Consider the following 15,929-nt stretch of genomic DNA (forward strand, 5'->3'; position numbering starts at 1 on the left):
TTTCCTCCCCCAGGGGATCTTCCCAACCCAGGGATCAAACTGGGCTCTCCTGCATCTCCTGCATTGGCAGGCAGATTCTTTTACTACTGAGCCACCAAGGGAAACCAACTGTTAACATAGCTGCCTACATATATTTATATACATTCATATATACATATATACATATATATATATACATATATATATATATATATATATATATATATGTAATAGTGGCTTAACCAGCTAGAAGCTTTCTTTCTCTGACATGTAAAATTTCAGGAACAGCCTGAGATTCTGCTCCATGAAATCCTCAGGTCGTGGCACCATCATTCCCTGGCATATGGTTCATGGTTCAAGATAGGCTCCAGCTGTCACATCCACCTCCATGCAGTAGAACAAAGGGGGAGATGAAATAACAAATAACAAACACCAACTCTTTCTTAAGTATAGTTTCCTAAAAGCTGCCATAGGGTACTTCAGCTTACATCCTATTGGCTAAAATGTAGTCATATGGCCACACATAATTATAATGTAGTTATATGACCACACATAATTATGGAGAAAGTAGTCTTTATTCTGAACAACCTTATCCAGGTAAAAACTATTTTACTGTACCATAAAAGGAGTATAATATGAGGGATACAATTCAAAGTCCCTACCATAGATCCTACAACTGAAATGTTAGCGATTATTCAGAACTTTTGTATTCTCATTATTACAAGCTAAAGTCACAATGATGAACCCAATAGTTAATCCGCTGTGCTAGAATCACACTTGATACTTCTGTGATTGTCAATATGTAGGGGTTAGGGGGAATGAAGTGGAAAGAAAAGAAAACTTTTGCAACAAAGAAGTTGGGGGTGGTGGGGCAATGCTAGTCTGGCTAAAGCAGTGGCAACAAGAATTGAGAAGGAAAAACGGAGTGGAAAGAAATGGTAGAGTCAATGGAACAATATATTTGGATGTGGGAGGTAAGGGGGAAGAAGGATATAAAATGATTCTCAGCTTTGAAAGCAATTAGACCCTGTTAATTAGACTAAAAAGGGTAGTTTGGAAATCACATTAGACTCATGGAATTAACTGCTGCAAATCGACCCAAAATCTCTACTTTATCTATTACTTGCCATAAATTTTCTGTTGAATGCACTAATGAAGTTAATAAATTTCTCCAGGTAGTTAATCTTTCACAGGAAAAATCTAACAGGTCTCAGAGACTTCCCCTAGCAAGTTATAATGTCCCCTTTCCTCATTAAGTACACCACATAGGATTTCTTAAAATTCTGGGTTCTTGAGTCATTCTTAATTCAAGCACCAGAATTTCTCACATGAGTAATCCATTTCCCCATCTAGAAAGTGGAATTGGTATTGCCCTCTTTACCATTGTGAAGTTTAAAATACATTGGATGTTTAAAGGACCTTACATGATGCTACTTTCTTCTTCCAAAGTCCTTTATATGCATTCATTCAACAAACATTTATTCAGCAATTCCTATTTCAGACGTTGTGCTAAGTGCTGATGAGCAAAGTTGAGTGAAATCACTGGAAACAAAGTTACTATTGTGTGTGTGTGTGTGTGTGTGTGTGTGTGTAGTTTACCTCTGAATGTTGAGGTAGATTCTCCCACTGGTTGGGGAGCTCCTGAGGGTAGAGAACATACTTGTGTGTGGCACCTTTATATTTCCAGTCCTTAGCACATGTACTTTTAAATGTATGAATGAATATATGACCAAGGACAAGAAATGAAGCCAAAAGTCTGAGAGCAGGACTGGAGACATAGAACTAGGACGGTCATGGATGTTCAGACATTACTGGAGACAGTTCTGTGAATGTTGAGTATCTGCTGGGGTGCTCCTTCCAATGGGGGCTCAGCACCTTCTGCTAGTGTGACTACTGGAGAAGAAGGTGGGCTCCTAAGGGGTCGGGGCTGCATATAACCATGGTTAAGAGCTTGGAGTCTGAAATCAGACATTTATGCATCTATTGTAACAAAGTGTGATCAGTCTTCCAAGACTGAAATTCCAAGATACAAGATATAAAAAACTGTAACAGGTGGACCTGCCTAATCTGAGAGTTCTTGAAGAGTCCTCTAAGTTGCTCGCTGCACAACTGAGGGGTTAGTGTAGCTAGAAATCCAACCTGTGCTCCACTCCCAAGCTGGACAGAAATCTTGGTACAAGGCTGTTTCTGGCCCACAGGAGTTCAGTTATGGATGTCTGAAATCTGAAAGACAAGGAGATGTTTTCCAGGCAAAGTTTAGGCAAGAGGGATCATGGTAGGGGAATGGCATATGTGCGGTCTAAGGATTTTTTAAAAGGCCTGTACTTGAGGATGTAATGGAAGTTCAGTGAGGCTGCAGTGCGGAGTTCAAAGGGAAGACTAGCAAGAGTGAGGCTGGAAAGGTATTCATTACAGCTGGCGTTTCCTGTGAGTTTACTAGTTACACTGTGCTAATGGCTGTCCATGCATTATTTTATTGAGTTCAGAGGTTAAGTAACTTTTCCAAAGTCAAATGGTTGAAACTATAATTCAAAGCCAGGTTTAACTGCAGAGCCTGTGCTCCAAACCACTTGTCCATGGCATCCAAAGACTTGCAAAGGTGGACTGCAAAGGGACAAAACTGGAGACAGAAAGACCAGTTAGGAAATAACTACACAAATCCAGATAAGAAATGCTGGTGGACTTAAGATGGCCTTGGGAATAGGAAACAGCAGGTATATTCCAATGACATTTAGGAAGTAGAGTCTATAGAACTTGGTAACTATTTGAATGTGAAAGACAATCATGAGAAGAGGGAGGAGGTAGTGAGGAGTCCTTATTTTGTGTCTTTGTGAATAGCATGTCATTTTTTGAGCCAGATAACAGTGAAGGAGGAACAAGGTTGAGAGAAAGGTGAGTTTAGAGTCTGTCAAGTTGGAAGCACCTGTGGGACATTGGGGTGGAGATGCCCAGTTGACAGTTCCAGTGCTTGGACCTGAGCCTGGCCTGAGCCTCAGGAGAGGCTGTGTAATCAACATGTAATTGGTGATTGGAAGTTGACCCACAGAAAGGGTGAGACAGAGTATAAAGTGAGAAGCAGAGAGCTCTTACTAGGAAAATGGTGCTAAGGCAGAAGGACCATTCCCTAGATCCAGCTGTAGAGTCTGGTAGAACATAATCAGACCTTTGATTTATCTGCATCCTTTACAAGACCTGCTCTTCAAAGGGTTATGGAGTGTCATTTTACAAACTGAAACCATAGGTCTTGGATGAAGAGACCCAAAAATGGGAGGCTACCATAATAAATAAAAATAAGTGGCCTTCTCTGACAGTTTTGTTTGACTTATAGTCAGATTTAAACTTAAATATGACCCACTCTATATTTTCCATAAAAACATATATGCGGAATAAAAGATCATTAATATTGTTATAATACAAGGAACATATACCACTAGGCCAGTTCTAAGCATTATTCATAGAGAAGAATGAATAGATTAAAATTCAGTGGCAACATCAGTGGAGCTTTAGTTTATCAGCGGCCTCTTGAAACACAGTTCTGCTCTGAATATGGGCAAGTGAAGTTTTCTGTATCTTACATGAATTGCTATAAGCATGAGCCTCTGAGCTATGCGCTCCCCACCTGCCTCTCTAAATGGAAATACTGAGCCACTTCTGTTGCAGTCATCCAAACATGGGATTGAGGCTTAGTTGAATTCATTTTGCCTCTCTTTTTTTTAGAAAGTACTACACACGGTCTCTGCATGATGTGACTCCTGAAGACTCAAGAGCCACCCACCTAACTAGTCTGCAATGGAGAAGGCGGAAGTGGAAATTCAAACATCACGGTTCCATTCTATTAAATCTGCAGACATGTGTCCCCACTGCAGGGAGTGAGTCGCACCAAGGGGGAGAGTCCTCAGGAGCCCCCAGACCACCAGCGCTCGTGTCCCTCTCCCTGGAGAGAAAGCAGAACTATGGCACTTTATAGCTGCTGTTGGATCCTCTTGGCTTTTTCTACCTGGTGCACTTCCGCCTATGGGCCTGACCAGCGAGCCCAAAAGAAAGGGGACATTATCCTCGGGGGTCTCTTTCCTATTCATTTTGGGGTTGCAGCAAAAGATCAGGATCTAAAATCGAGGCCGGAGTCTGTGGAGTGTATCAGGTAAAGTCAGAAGTTGCTTCTCCTCTGGGTGGTTAGAGAAAAGCTGTACCAAACCCAAAATAATTTTTTCAAAGTTGGTTCTCTTTTCAAAAATGGTGATTAGTCATCATGCTGATGCTTATTATCCCCTCCCCTCATTTTTTTTAAAAGAAATTTTTCTAAAAATCAAATGTCAAAGATATGAAATAGAAAAACCCATTGGCTGTTGGAGCCTGTGCTCGGTCACTGGGTAACTGAATCGTCATTGCTCACCTGGAGGCAGTGTTGCTTAATGGAAGATTTAGTACCTAGGAAGAAATTTATTGTAGCTATTGAGCTATTTTTGCAAACCTGAGTAGTAAAACCTCCCATTGACCTTAAGTGTCCAAATGGTCATAGTTGACTGTTGGCTGCCTCACTCTGATTTGTTTAAGGATTTTAAAGTTGAAAGAAGCTTCAGTGACTGGCATGACACAGGCATCTTCAAATGCAGCCCATAGCATTTGGAACCACTCCTATTAGAAAGTCTATAGAAAGCTGAAATCCCCTTGGTAACACAGAATCCATCTAACTCCCTCGTGGACTCTCTCTTCAGCCATTAGAAGACAGCTAACATGCCCTCTTGAATCATTTCTTTTCCAGACCTAATAGTCTCAGTTTTCTTAATAATTATTTCATGGCATGATTTTCAGACCCTCACCACTCTGGATGCCCTCTGTCTAATGTTCCATAATTTATCATGACTCCTCTTATGGCATCTAACACTGGGCACAATTCCTTCAAATAGTGTCTGACTTCTGCAGAGGACAGCAGACTGTATATCACCACCCTTAATCTGAACATCGGAGACCATTACTCACCTCAAACCTTGACCCATCTTCTGAGAAAGAAGAGCACTTTCTCTTGAAACTTACAACTTCCAGATGGGATCCAGCACTTTTCCTTTGTCTTTCTGATAGCTAGAAAATGAAAATGAAAACTAGAATTGTTCCAGCAAAACTGATTTTCTGCTCATCTTCTAATGAGGGCTCACAAATTAGATAACATTCTCATATTTTTTTATGAGTGCAGAAAAGTTAAGTGTAGAGTTTTGATGATGCTGCTTATAACCTTCACATCATCCATGAAAACATATATCCTCTTTGTTGTACCCTACGGGACAGAGTTGTGCAGGTACCACATACTGAGATCACATAAGAGCTGAGATCACATAAGAGCTTGCCCTGAATTAATATGTATATATTAATTGTATTAAAAAAAAAAAAAGGTTGGAGAAGGAAATGGCAACCCACTCCAGTATTCTTGCCTGGAAAATTCCATGGACAGAGGAGCCTGGCAGGCTATAGTCCATGAGGTCGCAAAGAATCACACACAACTGAGCAACAGAGCACACGCACACACACACACAGATAGGAGTATAGATGTTTTGTGCAATGAAAAATTCTATAATCTGTCTTCATAACTTTTCAGGTTTAAAAATAAACAAATGAAGGAAATATGAAGAAATATTACTAAGAGAAAATGTCATATTAAAAATTAGACCAGGAACTTTGGGAAGCTAACTGATACAGTCAAGTATAACAGCTTATATTTCTCTCCCCGTGCCACTGAGTTCAAGTCATGAAACCCACCATACAAAGAGAGAACCTTCGGAGTTGTTAGGTTTTCTTCTCTGGGCACTGATATAGATCTAGAACACTTACCAAGTTCTCACTATGAGCTGTGTCCTGGGAGGGCAAAAGCTATGTCAGGAACCCTATTTCTCTTTGTTCATTTGCTTGATTTTCATTTAAAATAACAGTCTTTGAAAAGCAATTCATGCTCATTTTTAAAAATACAAAGTATAAAAGAGACCAGAAAAAGCACACAGTGTTAAAACTCATCATTCTACCACCCAGAAGTAACCACTGTTTGTGAACAGCTTCCTATGCATAATATTTGTTTGTTTGTTTATAAAGATGAGATCACTCATTTCCCTTTCCTCTTCAACCTCCAGAAATGTCTTGGTGTAAATTTGTGACTGCAAATCTGAAACTAGTTTTAGGTTCCTATGTGTTAAAATCCTAATCTATTTATATTTTCCCTGATCCTTTTTTTTTTAATCTCTGTATTACTTTTATTAAAATACCTCATATCAGCTACTTCAAATTCTTTACTGGATGATGCAGAAAAAAATGATTCATTCTGTTACTAACCACAATCCTTGTTATTATTGGTCCCTAACTCTGTGTGAGGCACCACAATGAGAATTTTGTGTAGTTATCTCATATTCACAGCCTCCCTCTGAGGTAGGTGTTATCCCCGTTTTACAGAGAGGACTTTGAGTCTCAGAAAAGGCAATGTCATGAAATTAGAGTAACAGAGCCAGGTTCAAACCCGGCTTTGCCTGGTCTGTACTCTAAAAAAGTTGACCAGAAAGCCTCTTGCTTTCTTCCATTTCTTCTTTCTTCCAGGTATAATTTCCGTGGATTTCGCTGGCTACAAGCTATGATATTTGCCATAGAGGAAATAAACAGCAGTCCAGCCCTTCTTCCCAACATGACTCTGGGATACAGGATATTCGACACCTGTAACACCGTCTCTAAAGCCTTGGAGGCCACCCTGAGTTTTGTGGCCCAGAATAAAATCGACTCTTTGAACCTTGATGAGTTCTGCAACTGCTCAGAGCACATCCCCTCTACCATCGCAGTGGTGGGAGCTACTGGCTCGGGCATCTCCACGGCTGTGGCCAACCTGCTGGGGCTCTTCTACATCCCCCAGGTACCCATGCTGCCTTAGATGGGGCAATGAGGGCAGGGATCGGGAGCAGCAGGCTCGGAGGATGCCACACTCAGTGTCCATACAGTTTGCTGTTATATTTTCCCTTCTCTGGCTTTATTTTGACACCACAGATCTTTTAATTATTTGTATCATGACCACTGGGGATTTCTGAGACCCCAGAGTCATCAACGTCTACTAGGCCTTCACAATTCTTCCAAAATTCTTTCAAACATAAAACTTTTTTTTTTAACTCCAGTGTTTATGGCCATTCTTCTGCCCTTCCTAAAAGGAGTAAGACCAAATGCTGTAAATCCCACCTTTCATACCCAAAATATCTGCCCTAAATCCTATTCCCTGAAAAGTCTCTGTCTCTCTCTCCTCTGGTTAAAAGTTTGGCTCAGAGTAAAGTAGAGCATATTTTCTCACCGGAACTTAATCATTATCTTGCACATTCTAGAACTGGAAAATATCCTGTTTCGTTCAACAAGTACTTGTAGAGTATATATGAATAAGCAGAGTCTACTGTGCAAGAGCTCAGCCTAGATAGGGAAATAGGTGTCTGCATTTTCAGATACTAACAATCCACTGAAATAAGTGCTTTAATAAATATTTGTTCAAAGTTACACGTTTTTTTATCACCAAAAAAAAAGTAAACTCTAAATGCCATTTTGTGACCTGATTTTTTTCCCATTAAGTCTATAGAGCAAACCTTTTTTCGTGTTAATATTTATAGGTCTGTGACATCATTTTATAATAGTGAAAAATTGGAAACAACCTAAATGTCCGTGGATGGGAGAATCAGCTCAACTGTGTTGCATCTCTGATATCAATTTTTAAATGTAATTATAAATCAAACTTTAAATTATTTTCTTCAACATCTAGTATTTAAAATTTGCAAGAGTACTTTTGCTAATTCCCATTTCTAGGCTGAAAGGTCTCCATTTCCTTGGTGATAGCCATTATCCCTTTTTATATACGTGGCAACTGAGAAAGTCTTGTCATCATTTCCCAAATCCTTACTTCAGGGAATTAAAGGTGTTTCCCATGGGGAAGCCCTGGCTCTGTAATCTTTGTGCCAAAATGATCTAACAAAGCCCACAACAGTAAATGTGTTGGGCAAGATGCAAATATGCATCTTTATATTTGGCATATTGTGCAGTAGTACTTTAAAACACAGTTAAAGCAAGTTGTCATGGTCAACAGATGTAAGGTATAACTGCCATCAGGTAAATAAAGAACATGAAGGAGAGGGTTTTAATTCATTGTGGTTTGGATGAAAGATCAAGTTAAGTTGAACTTGAATAGTAAAAGTGTTGAGGAAACATAATGATTATCAGTCAAACCAATTTAAGTATATCTGTGGTAGCAGTTCTCTGTCATGGCTGCATGTTGGAATCACTTCAAGAGGTTTAAACATACTAATGACTAGGACTCACCCACCAAAGATCCTTGTTTAATTAACATGAGATGCAGCCTGGGTATCAGAAGTTCTGAAAGCTCCCTAGAGGAGTTTAACGCACAGCAGAGCTAGGAACCGCTGCCCTGCAAGGTGAGGACAGAGGCCCCAGTTGTATTTCTTATGCCACTCACGCCACCAAGTGGCTGGAAACAAGTGGGCTGGCTGGAAAAAGTTGTGGTTAGAAGTTTTCTGAATCATTCATGAAACTCTCCCCTCTTATAATAGAAAAGTTTTGTGTGTTTTTAAGGGGCTTTTTTTGGGGGAGGAGTGGGTAATGAAGTGGTATTTATCCCCACTTTTATAGTTTGCCTTTCTGAAAGTAGACAAATATAATAAATGCATTCTTTAAGAGAAACATATCCATGAAGGATATGTTTGTTTGTAATTTTTATATCTTTGAAACCCTTTTGGCCCATTTTTCAAAAGAAGATCAAAAAGTAAACAATAATGAATGAATTTATTAAATGCCTAAATAGACTTTTCTGTCCCTTGAGTCTACAAATGGAGCTCTCTAAAAACAATAACATCTCAACAATTAATCTAACTACCTGCCTGATGAGATCTCATAGTAGTACAAGTAGCTTATTTCAATGAAAGAAAAAAAGTGTCACTTTCACATTATAATTCCCAAAATCAAAGCTCTTATCATTCCTTCATTACTGAGAAGTTCCATTTAGTGTAAAAATGCTTTGTCCTTCGGATGAAATGGTCCAGTAACTTGAAACTTCCTAACTGGTGAGCCAAAACACCCAAGGGTGCTGCAGATGAGCTAAGACACTGATCCTCTCTGGGTCTGGGGTAGTGGGTGGGGTCTAGGGTGGTCAGAGCTAGTCAGTCTCCTCCATTCACCCCACCTTCTATGTTTGCCATAAGGTGAAGAGAAATTGGAAGCTCTGCACTAATGAATGCTTTACATGGTATTTGGATACCCCTTTAGGCAAAGATCTTTTACCACCAAAGATCTTGGCTTTCAATTATTGGTGACCCACTCCCATGCTCAAATATAGAACTGGCTATGTCCTAGAAAGTGGAAATACATCAAGACAGCTTCTCCAGGGTGTTTTTCAGCCTCTCCAAGTTTTGCAGACCCACATCAAAAGCCTATCAAGGGACCTCCCTAGTGGTCCAGTGGTTAAGAGTCCAAGCTCCCAATGCAGGGGGCTCAGGTTTGATCCCTGATCAGGGAACTAGATCCCATATGCCAAAACTAAAGATTGAAGATCCTGTGTGCCAGTACAGCCAAATAAATAAATAAAATAAATAATTTTTTTTAAAGTCCATCAAGCAGCCTCGACCACCACCTGAAACTACAGAAGAAAGGGCTCTCAGTGGTGGTTGAGCTCTCTGAGAAGCCAGAACAGGAAAGGATGTTTTTCTGACTATATTTGATGATGTGCCTCATTGGTATTGTGATGAAGGGGAATTGAGCCTAATAAACCTAAATGGCTAATTGAGCCTAAATAATAAGCAGTTCTTAGAAATGACTGCAATTGTGGGTACTTTTGTCTAAAGTACTGCGGGGGTAGAGTAGGTGGGAAGATAGGGGAAGAAAGAGAGGGAATAGCTGGAGACTAGAAGAGAGAAACTAGGCAGAATGAGAAAGGGGAACCCCTGGGGCTCCTCTAAAGAGCCTTAGGTTCGTAATCCAAAGGGAACCTGACTCCTTCCAGAAGTGAGTCATGGACAAAGTGTTCATTATAGTAAAGGGGAAGCTAAAATATTCAAATGAGAGTGTGGACCCCACAGGCAGAAGATATGTACATGGAGCTATTGTAACCAATGAGGAAGCACAGAGAAAGTTAGGAGGAATTATGGAACAGTGCATAAAGGATAAGTAGATCCTATGGTTGTTGAGTTGACTTTATAGCCACATCCCTTTTTTTTTTTCATTTATTTTTGTCTATGGTGGGTTTTTGTTCCTGCACACAGGCTTTCTCTAGTTGCAGTATGCTGTTTTCTCATTATGGTGGCTTCTCTTGTTGCAGAACACCTGCTCTTGGGTGCACAGGCTTCAGTAGTTGCATCTTCAAGGACTCTAGAACCCGAGTTCAGTAGTTGTGGCTCAGGGCACGTGGAATCTTCCCTAGCCAAGGATCGAACCTGTGTCCCCTTCATTGGCAGGTGGATTCCCAACCACTAGACTACCTGGGAAGTCCCAGACCCATTTTGAAAGGAGTAATGTGAAGGATTACCTACTAGGAATTAGAATGCTCCTTGATAGACTGGCAGTTGCTTGAGTGCTCACACTGGAGAGGAACAGATTCTGGTTGTCCTCACTGTTTTATCCTGTCTGCAGTGGCCAGCATGGCCAGCGTGTCTGATGTATTAGATCAATAAATGCTCAAAGATGCTCCTCCACACAGCCTTGAGGTCGACCTGGCACTTCCCTCACTCATTCAATCTGTATTCTCTCCAGGTCAGTTATGCCTCCTCCAGCAGACTCCTCAGCAACAAGAATCAATTCAAGTCCTTCCTCCGCACCATACCCAATGATGAACACCAGGCCACCGCCATGGCTGACATCATCGAGTACTTCCGCTGGAACTGGGTGGGCACAATTGCAGCTGATGATGACTATGGCCGGCCAGGGATCGAGAAATTCCGAGAGGAAGCTGAGGAGAGGGACATCTGCATCGACTTCAGCGAGCTCATCTCCCAATACTCTGATGAGGAAGAGATCCAGCAGGTGGTGGAGGTGATCCAGAATTCCACCGCCAAAGTCATCGTCGTCTTCTCCAGTGGCCCAGACCTGGAACCCCTCATCAAAGAGATCGTCCGACGCAATATCACAGGCAGGATCTGGCTGGCCAGCGAGGCCTGGGCCAGCTCTTCCCTAATTGCTATGCCCGAGTATTTCCATGTGGTCGGAGGCACCATTGGGTTTGGTTTGAAGGCTGGGCAGATCCCAGGCTTCCGGGAATTTCTGCAGAAAGTCCACCCCAGGAAGTCTGCCCACAATGGTTTTGCCAAGGAATTTTGGGAAGAAACATTTAACTGCCACCTGCAAGAGGGTGCTAAAGGGCCATTACCCGTGGACACCTTCCTGAGAGGGCACGAAGAAGGAGGTGCCAGGATAAGCAATAGTTCCACTGCCTTCCGACCTCTGTGTACAGGGGAAGAGAACATCAGCAGTGTTGAGACCCCTTACATGGATTATACACATTTACGGATATCCTACAATGTCTACTTAGCCGTCTACTCTATTGCTCATGCCCTACAAGATATATACACCTGCATACCTGGGAGAGGGCTCTTCACCAACGGTTCCTGTGCAGATATCAAGAAGGTTGAAGCTTGGCAGGTACTTCCTTCTCTTATATAGCAGTTCACTGTGTAATAAGCAGAGTTGGACTGATTCAAGCAAAACACGTTAAAGTGGTTACCTCAAAAAGTCAATACCTAAATGAGATCACTAGATGTAGCATTGGAGTTAAATTGCCTTTTCAAACATCTGGGCAACTGACTCCTGCAAAACTGATAGTAATTTAATTTGATTCTCTGTTTCAAGCCTTGAGTTCAACTATTCATTAGGCTAGTGGTTCAAAATACCTGGAGTATGGTCCCTAAATATCTTTAAATATCCCAGGACAGATTTAGTACTGAAAGGAGTGTTTTTATAGTGCTTAAATTAATTATATTGTTCCCTTGTAGGCAACAAATACTTTTTGAGTACCTGTTATATCCCATATGCTAAGAGGCATAAAACTATAAAATTAGTGTCACTATGTTTAGCCACCTCTTTGCCTTTATATTACTCACAATATAATGTGTTGGACCCCCAAGAAAGTCAACTAAGCTTAGGACACAAGTAAATCAAGGGAACAGAAAACAACAACAACAACAACAAAAAAACTCTTAAAAAGATGCTGGATATTTCAAAAAGAAGCCCTGAAGTAGTTATCATAAAAAATAATCCAAACTTCAGTGGAACCCCTACTCTTTAGACTTGTTTTGTATTTTTGAATTATACACAGGAGAGACATAATCTTCTTTTATTTCATAGAGCTTCTGAAGATCAAAGTCTGACCTGACATATCCCATGAAGCCATTCATGTCTTGCATATGTACTTTGATTTTTTAGTCAGACCGTGTTTTACGCTCTCTTTGTATTTCCTCTGATAGACTGAACTATCAGAGTTCATGATGAGAGGGTAGTGAGGGGAGAGTGTGGAACCCCTGAATATGGATCGAAAGACTTAGCCTCCAGCTTCAGCTATGGTTCCCCCTTTTACTGTCTGCATCATCTCAGGAAAGACACCACTCTAAGTCAGTCTCTTCATCTGTAAAATGACCATAATACCCAGCCTACTTTCCACCCAAGTTTTTTGGAAAAGGAAATGAGATGATCTATGTGAAAGCAATTAGTAAATTTTCAAACTCTGAACAGGTGGTGATTGTTTTAAGTAGGATTCCAACATGCCTCAAATTAATCAATAAACTGGGTAAAAATTGATAATGAAAATAGCTTTGCATACAGAACCCAACCACCTCAAACCCTTGGGAAAAGTTGCCAAGAAACAAAAGGTGTACATCCTATCTATGTCAGTCACTTTAGCAATTCTCATAGAATGAGGAGTGACTGTCTAGGCTGGTAGAATGAGCCAGGAGGATCTACAGGTTCTCAGCCCTTCTTGTGTATGAAAAGTCTCACTCAGACATCACTGTTGGCTAAAGTTTCTAATCTTTATGAGGGACTGAAAGTTTCATTGCTCACATTGCACCCCACATACTGCCTGACAAAGAAAAAGGAGCTCTAATGAAGGTCAAAGACCAAAAAGACTTCAGAACCATGGTACTAAGGAGTGGAGTTTCAAGAAAGAAGAATAGATGGTCTTTTAGTAAATCCTAGTGTCTTTCTCTCTTCCCTTTCATGTCTCCCTCTCCTTCTTCCTTTCCTTCCTGAGAAGCCTATGGGGAAAAAACAAAAACAAAAAAAACCCTAAAGAAAAATCCCAGGATGAGATTGAAGGGGAAAGAGGCTTCCAGCGGGTAGTTCAATAGGTCTGCTCTTAAATGACGCTTTTCCCAGACAAGGAAGTAAAATCTGGATGTTCAAAGCTGAAACGGACATATGAGGAAAAAAAACAACAACAGGAATTAAGCTATAGTCAAGAGTGGGACTTTCAGTTTCATGCAGTGGAAAATTCAAACCAACTGGCTTAAACAAAAGCATAAACATTAATATCTCACAATACTGAAAATCTCAGAAAGACTCCAAGTAAAACTAGACTCTCTCTTCATCTCTTTGTTCCATATCCCTTGGGGTTAGCAGTTTTCCTCCTCTGCAGCAGCTTCAGGCTCATGAAATCCTTCCTGCTGCTGCTGCTGCTAAGTCGCTTCAGTCATGTCCGACTCCGTACTTCCCAGGATTTCTTGGAAAAGTCCCAGAAACCACATTGATTAGATAGCTTGAGATCACAAGTCCATCCATGAAGTTAGGAGTGGAGTTCTCCCAAACTACTTAGACTGAGCATAAGAGGGGAGTTGGATCCCCAAATGGCAATCAGAATGCTATTAGCAAAAGGAGGAGGGAAGAAAAGCTAAGTGGCCAAAATAAAGAGAAGCCACTACACAGACACCTCAGCTGACCATAGGACAGGTAAGTATGTGTCCTCCTGGCTCACACAAGATCTGGTACAATTCGTCCAGGACAGGAGACAGGAAAATAGGGTCAGAGCTCTGGGGAGGAGCAACATGTGGGCATTGGCCAAAGTGTCCTGTGTGCTTGCTGTAAAGTCTCCTTTAAGCCTCAGGAACCCAGGTGGTTGGGTGGGCGTTCTGCAATTTAAGATCTTCACCATGTCTCGGTCTATCAGGAGATGGACCAACAATTATTCACTCTCATTATTAACACCTACATGGAAACATATCACCTGTACAATCTATACAGTCTAATCCTGGAATTCCACCTCCACCTTCTCTCAATTCTCTTCTAAGCCAATCTGCCTCGTACCACCCCACAAAGCACTTACTAATTTTTGGTATAGTACTTGTATCTGAAGAGCTGTCAATTTTTGTCTCCTCTGTCATTGTCCACCATGAACTTTTAACTTTTTTTTCAAAATTCTCTTTCTCCTTGATGTTTTTTCTAATTATACCCCTCAACACCACACACACACACACTTTCTGACCATTCTTTATTCTTCACTTTTCTTTTTTCTTCACTTTTGCCATTTATATAGACCCAATATAATATTCTACAGCTCTTCAGTTGACCAAAATAGATTCTTGTCAGCAAAACTTCTGGTTAAGTAAGGTCAATCACAATTTTCTTCTTTTGTTGATCTTTTCTCCCCCTAAAATTTATCAGTCAAGTCATATGCCTTTAAAGTAACACTAACAGGTTACTTAAGAGCACACAGCATACAATTCTCTCCACAGACACCCCCAAGGCCTCCTCTCACCACTCCTCAGCTTTCTCTTCCCTCTGACTCCTCTGCTCTCCTCTGAGCTTCATAAAAGCAGGAACTGCATCTGTATTGTTCAGGACTGTGTCCAGAACCTCTGACACCTGAATATGTGTAGAAAAAAATGAATGCATGAATAGCAATCTAGTTGATTTGACCTGACAACATGACATAGAGTCCTTTGCAGACAGTTATTCAACCCAACAACCCAGCCTTGAACCAATGACTCTGATCAGGATATTCTAGACTCTGATTGGATGAGCTTGGATCATATGCCCAGGACAGTCTAAACTCTGATTGAATGAGCATATTAAATTTGCTTTAATTATCAAATTTGAGTGGAACATCATGTAAATAAATAGGTAAGGAACCACCTGCTTCCTTCTTTCAGGATGATTGTGCACAAGGCATGCTTCCTGCTTTCTCCCACCTTATACCAGCCACTTACTAGTCAAAAAATAGGCATGCATGGGAATTCCTTGGCTGTCCAGTGGTTAGGAGTGGATACTTTCGCTGTGGGGGCCCGGATTCAATTCCTGGTTGGGGAAATAAGATCCCATAAGCCAAGTAACACAGCCCCAAAAAAGGTATGCATGATGAAAGAATGGTGGTGATAACAGAAGTCAAATGGAATTAATCTTTCTAGGAATTGCTGATACCATTGGGGTCTGGTGGGGAGGGGATGAATTGAGGTGAGAGCCAGAGACAGTAGAAGGGAAATAAGAAAACATGACTGAGGTTGGAGAAAGGAGTTGGTCCTGGATTTCCCTACACTCAGCTCAGGAAGTGGCCATGAAGCAGTAGACTCTTCTTACCTATGTGAGCTGTCCCTCGTTTTTGTGAACAGAGTGCTTCATGCAGTCCATCCCATTTTCCCTCTGTGCTAAGAAGTTATGTCATATGTACATGCTGGAAATTCTAGTTTCCAGTCTTTGGCTTAATTCAATTGACCCTTGGAGTACATACCAAGAGGTGATTCCCATTTATGCTTATAATGAGCAATAATTTGACTTTAAAATCCTTTAGACGAAATACCCCAAAAGGCCACAAGATGGAAATATTACCACATAAGATATAATACATGATAATACACACAATAGATGATACATAATAATACATAATAAGTGATGCATGGTCCCTCTTTTCGAATGCCTTTCTTGGTGTTTAGTTTTCGTTTTGACTCTGTCAGTCTCTGTATATTATC

At 40.8% G+C, this 15,929-nt stretch overlaps 1 protein-coding gene and 1 long non-coding RNA gene across 3 annotated transcripts in view; one reads left to right on the plus strand and one right to left on the minus strand.

The window, feature by feature from the left end:
• Positions 1-535: 535 nt before the first annotated feature.
• The window catches only part of LOC139034715 (uncharacterized), a 55,175-nt gene continuing 39,781 nt past the window's right edge, over positions 536-15,929 (minus strand). Inside the window, exons 6-10 of one of the 2 annotated variants that reach the window (XR_011487214.1) lie at positions 15,174-15,261; positions 14,723-14,829; positions 11,558-11,647; positions 4,960-5,058; positions 536-2,202 (exon numbers count right to left, since the gene is read on the minus strand). This is a non-coding gene — a long non-coding RNA (uncharacterized lncRNA). The remainder of the gene's footprint in view (positions 2,203-4,959; positions 5,059-11,557; positions 11,648-14,722; positions 14,830-15,173; positions 15,262-15,929) is intronic. The other variant, XR_011487215.1, reaches the window with a different exon arrangement.
• CASR (calcium sensing receptor) overlaps positions 3,704-15,929 on the plus strand; it is a 30,427-nt gene continuing 18,201 nt past the window's right edge. The window contains exons 1-3 of the mRNA XM_020908137.2: positions 3,704-4,120; positions 6,553-6,859; positions 10,735-11,619. Coding sequence (XP_020763796.2) covers positions 3,933-4,120; positions 6,553-6,859; positions 10,735-11,619 — 1,380 coding nt within the window. The 5' untranslated portion in view covers positions 3,704-3,932. The remainder of the gene's footprint in view (positions 4,121-6,552; positions 6,860-10,734; positions 11,620-15,929) is intronic.

The sequence above is a fragment of the Odocoileus virginianus genome, chromosome 4 (assembly GCF_023699985.2).
Source record: "Odocoileus virginianus isolate 20LAN1187 ecotype Illinois chromosome 4, Ovbor_1.2, whole genome shotgun sequence".
In the NCBI taxonomy this organism is placed as follows: Eukaryota; Metazoa; Chordata; class Mammalia; order Artiodactyla; family Cervidae; genus Odocoileus; species Odocoileus virginianus.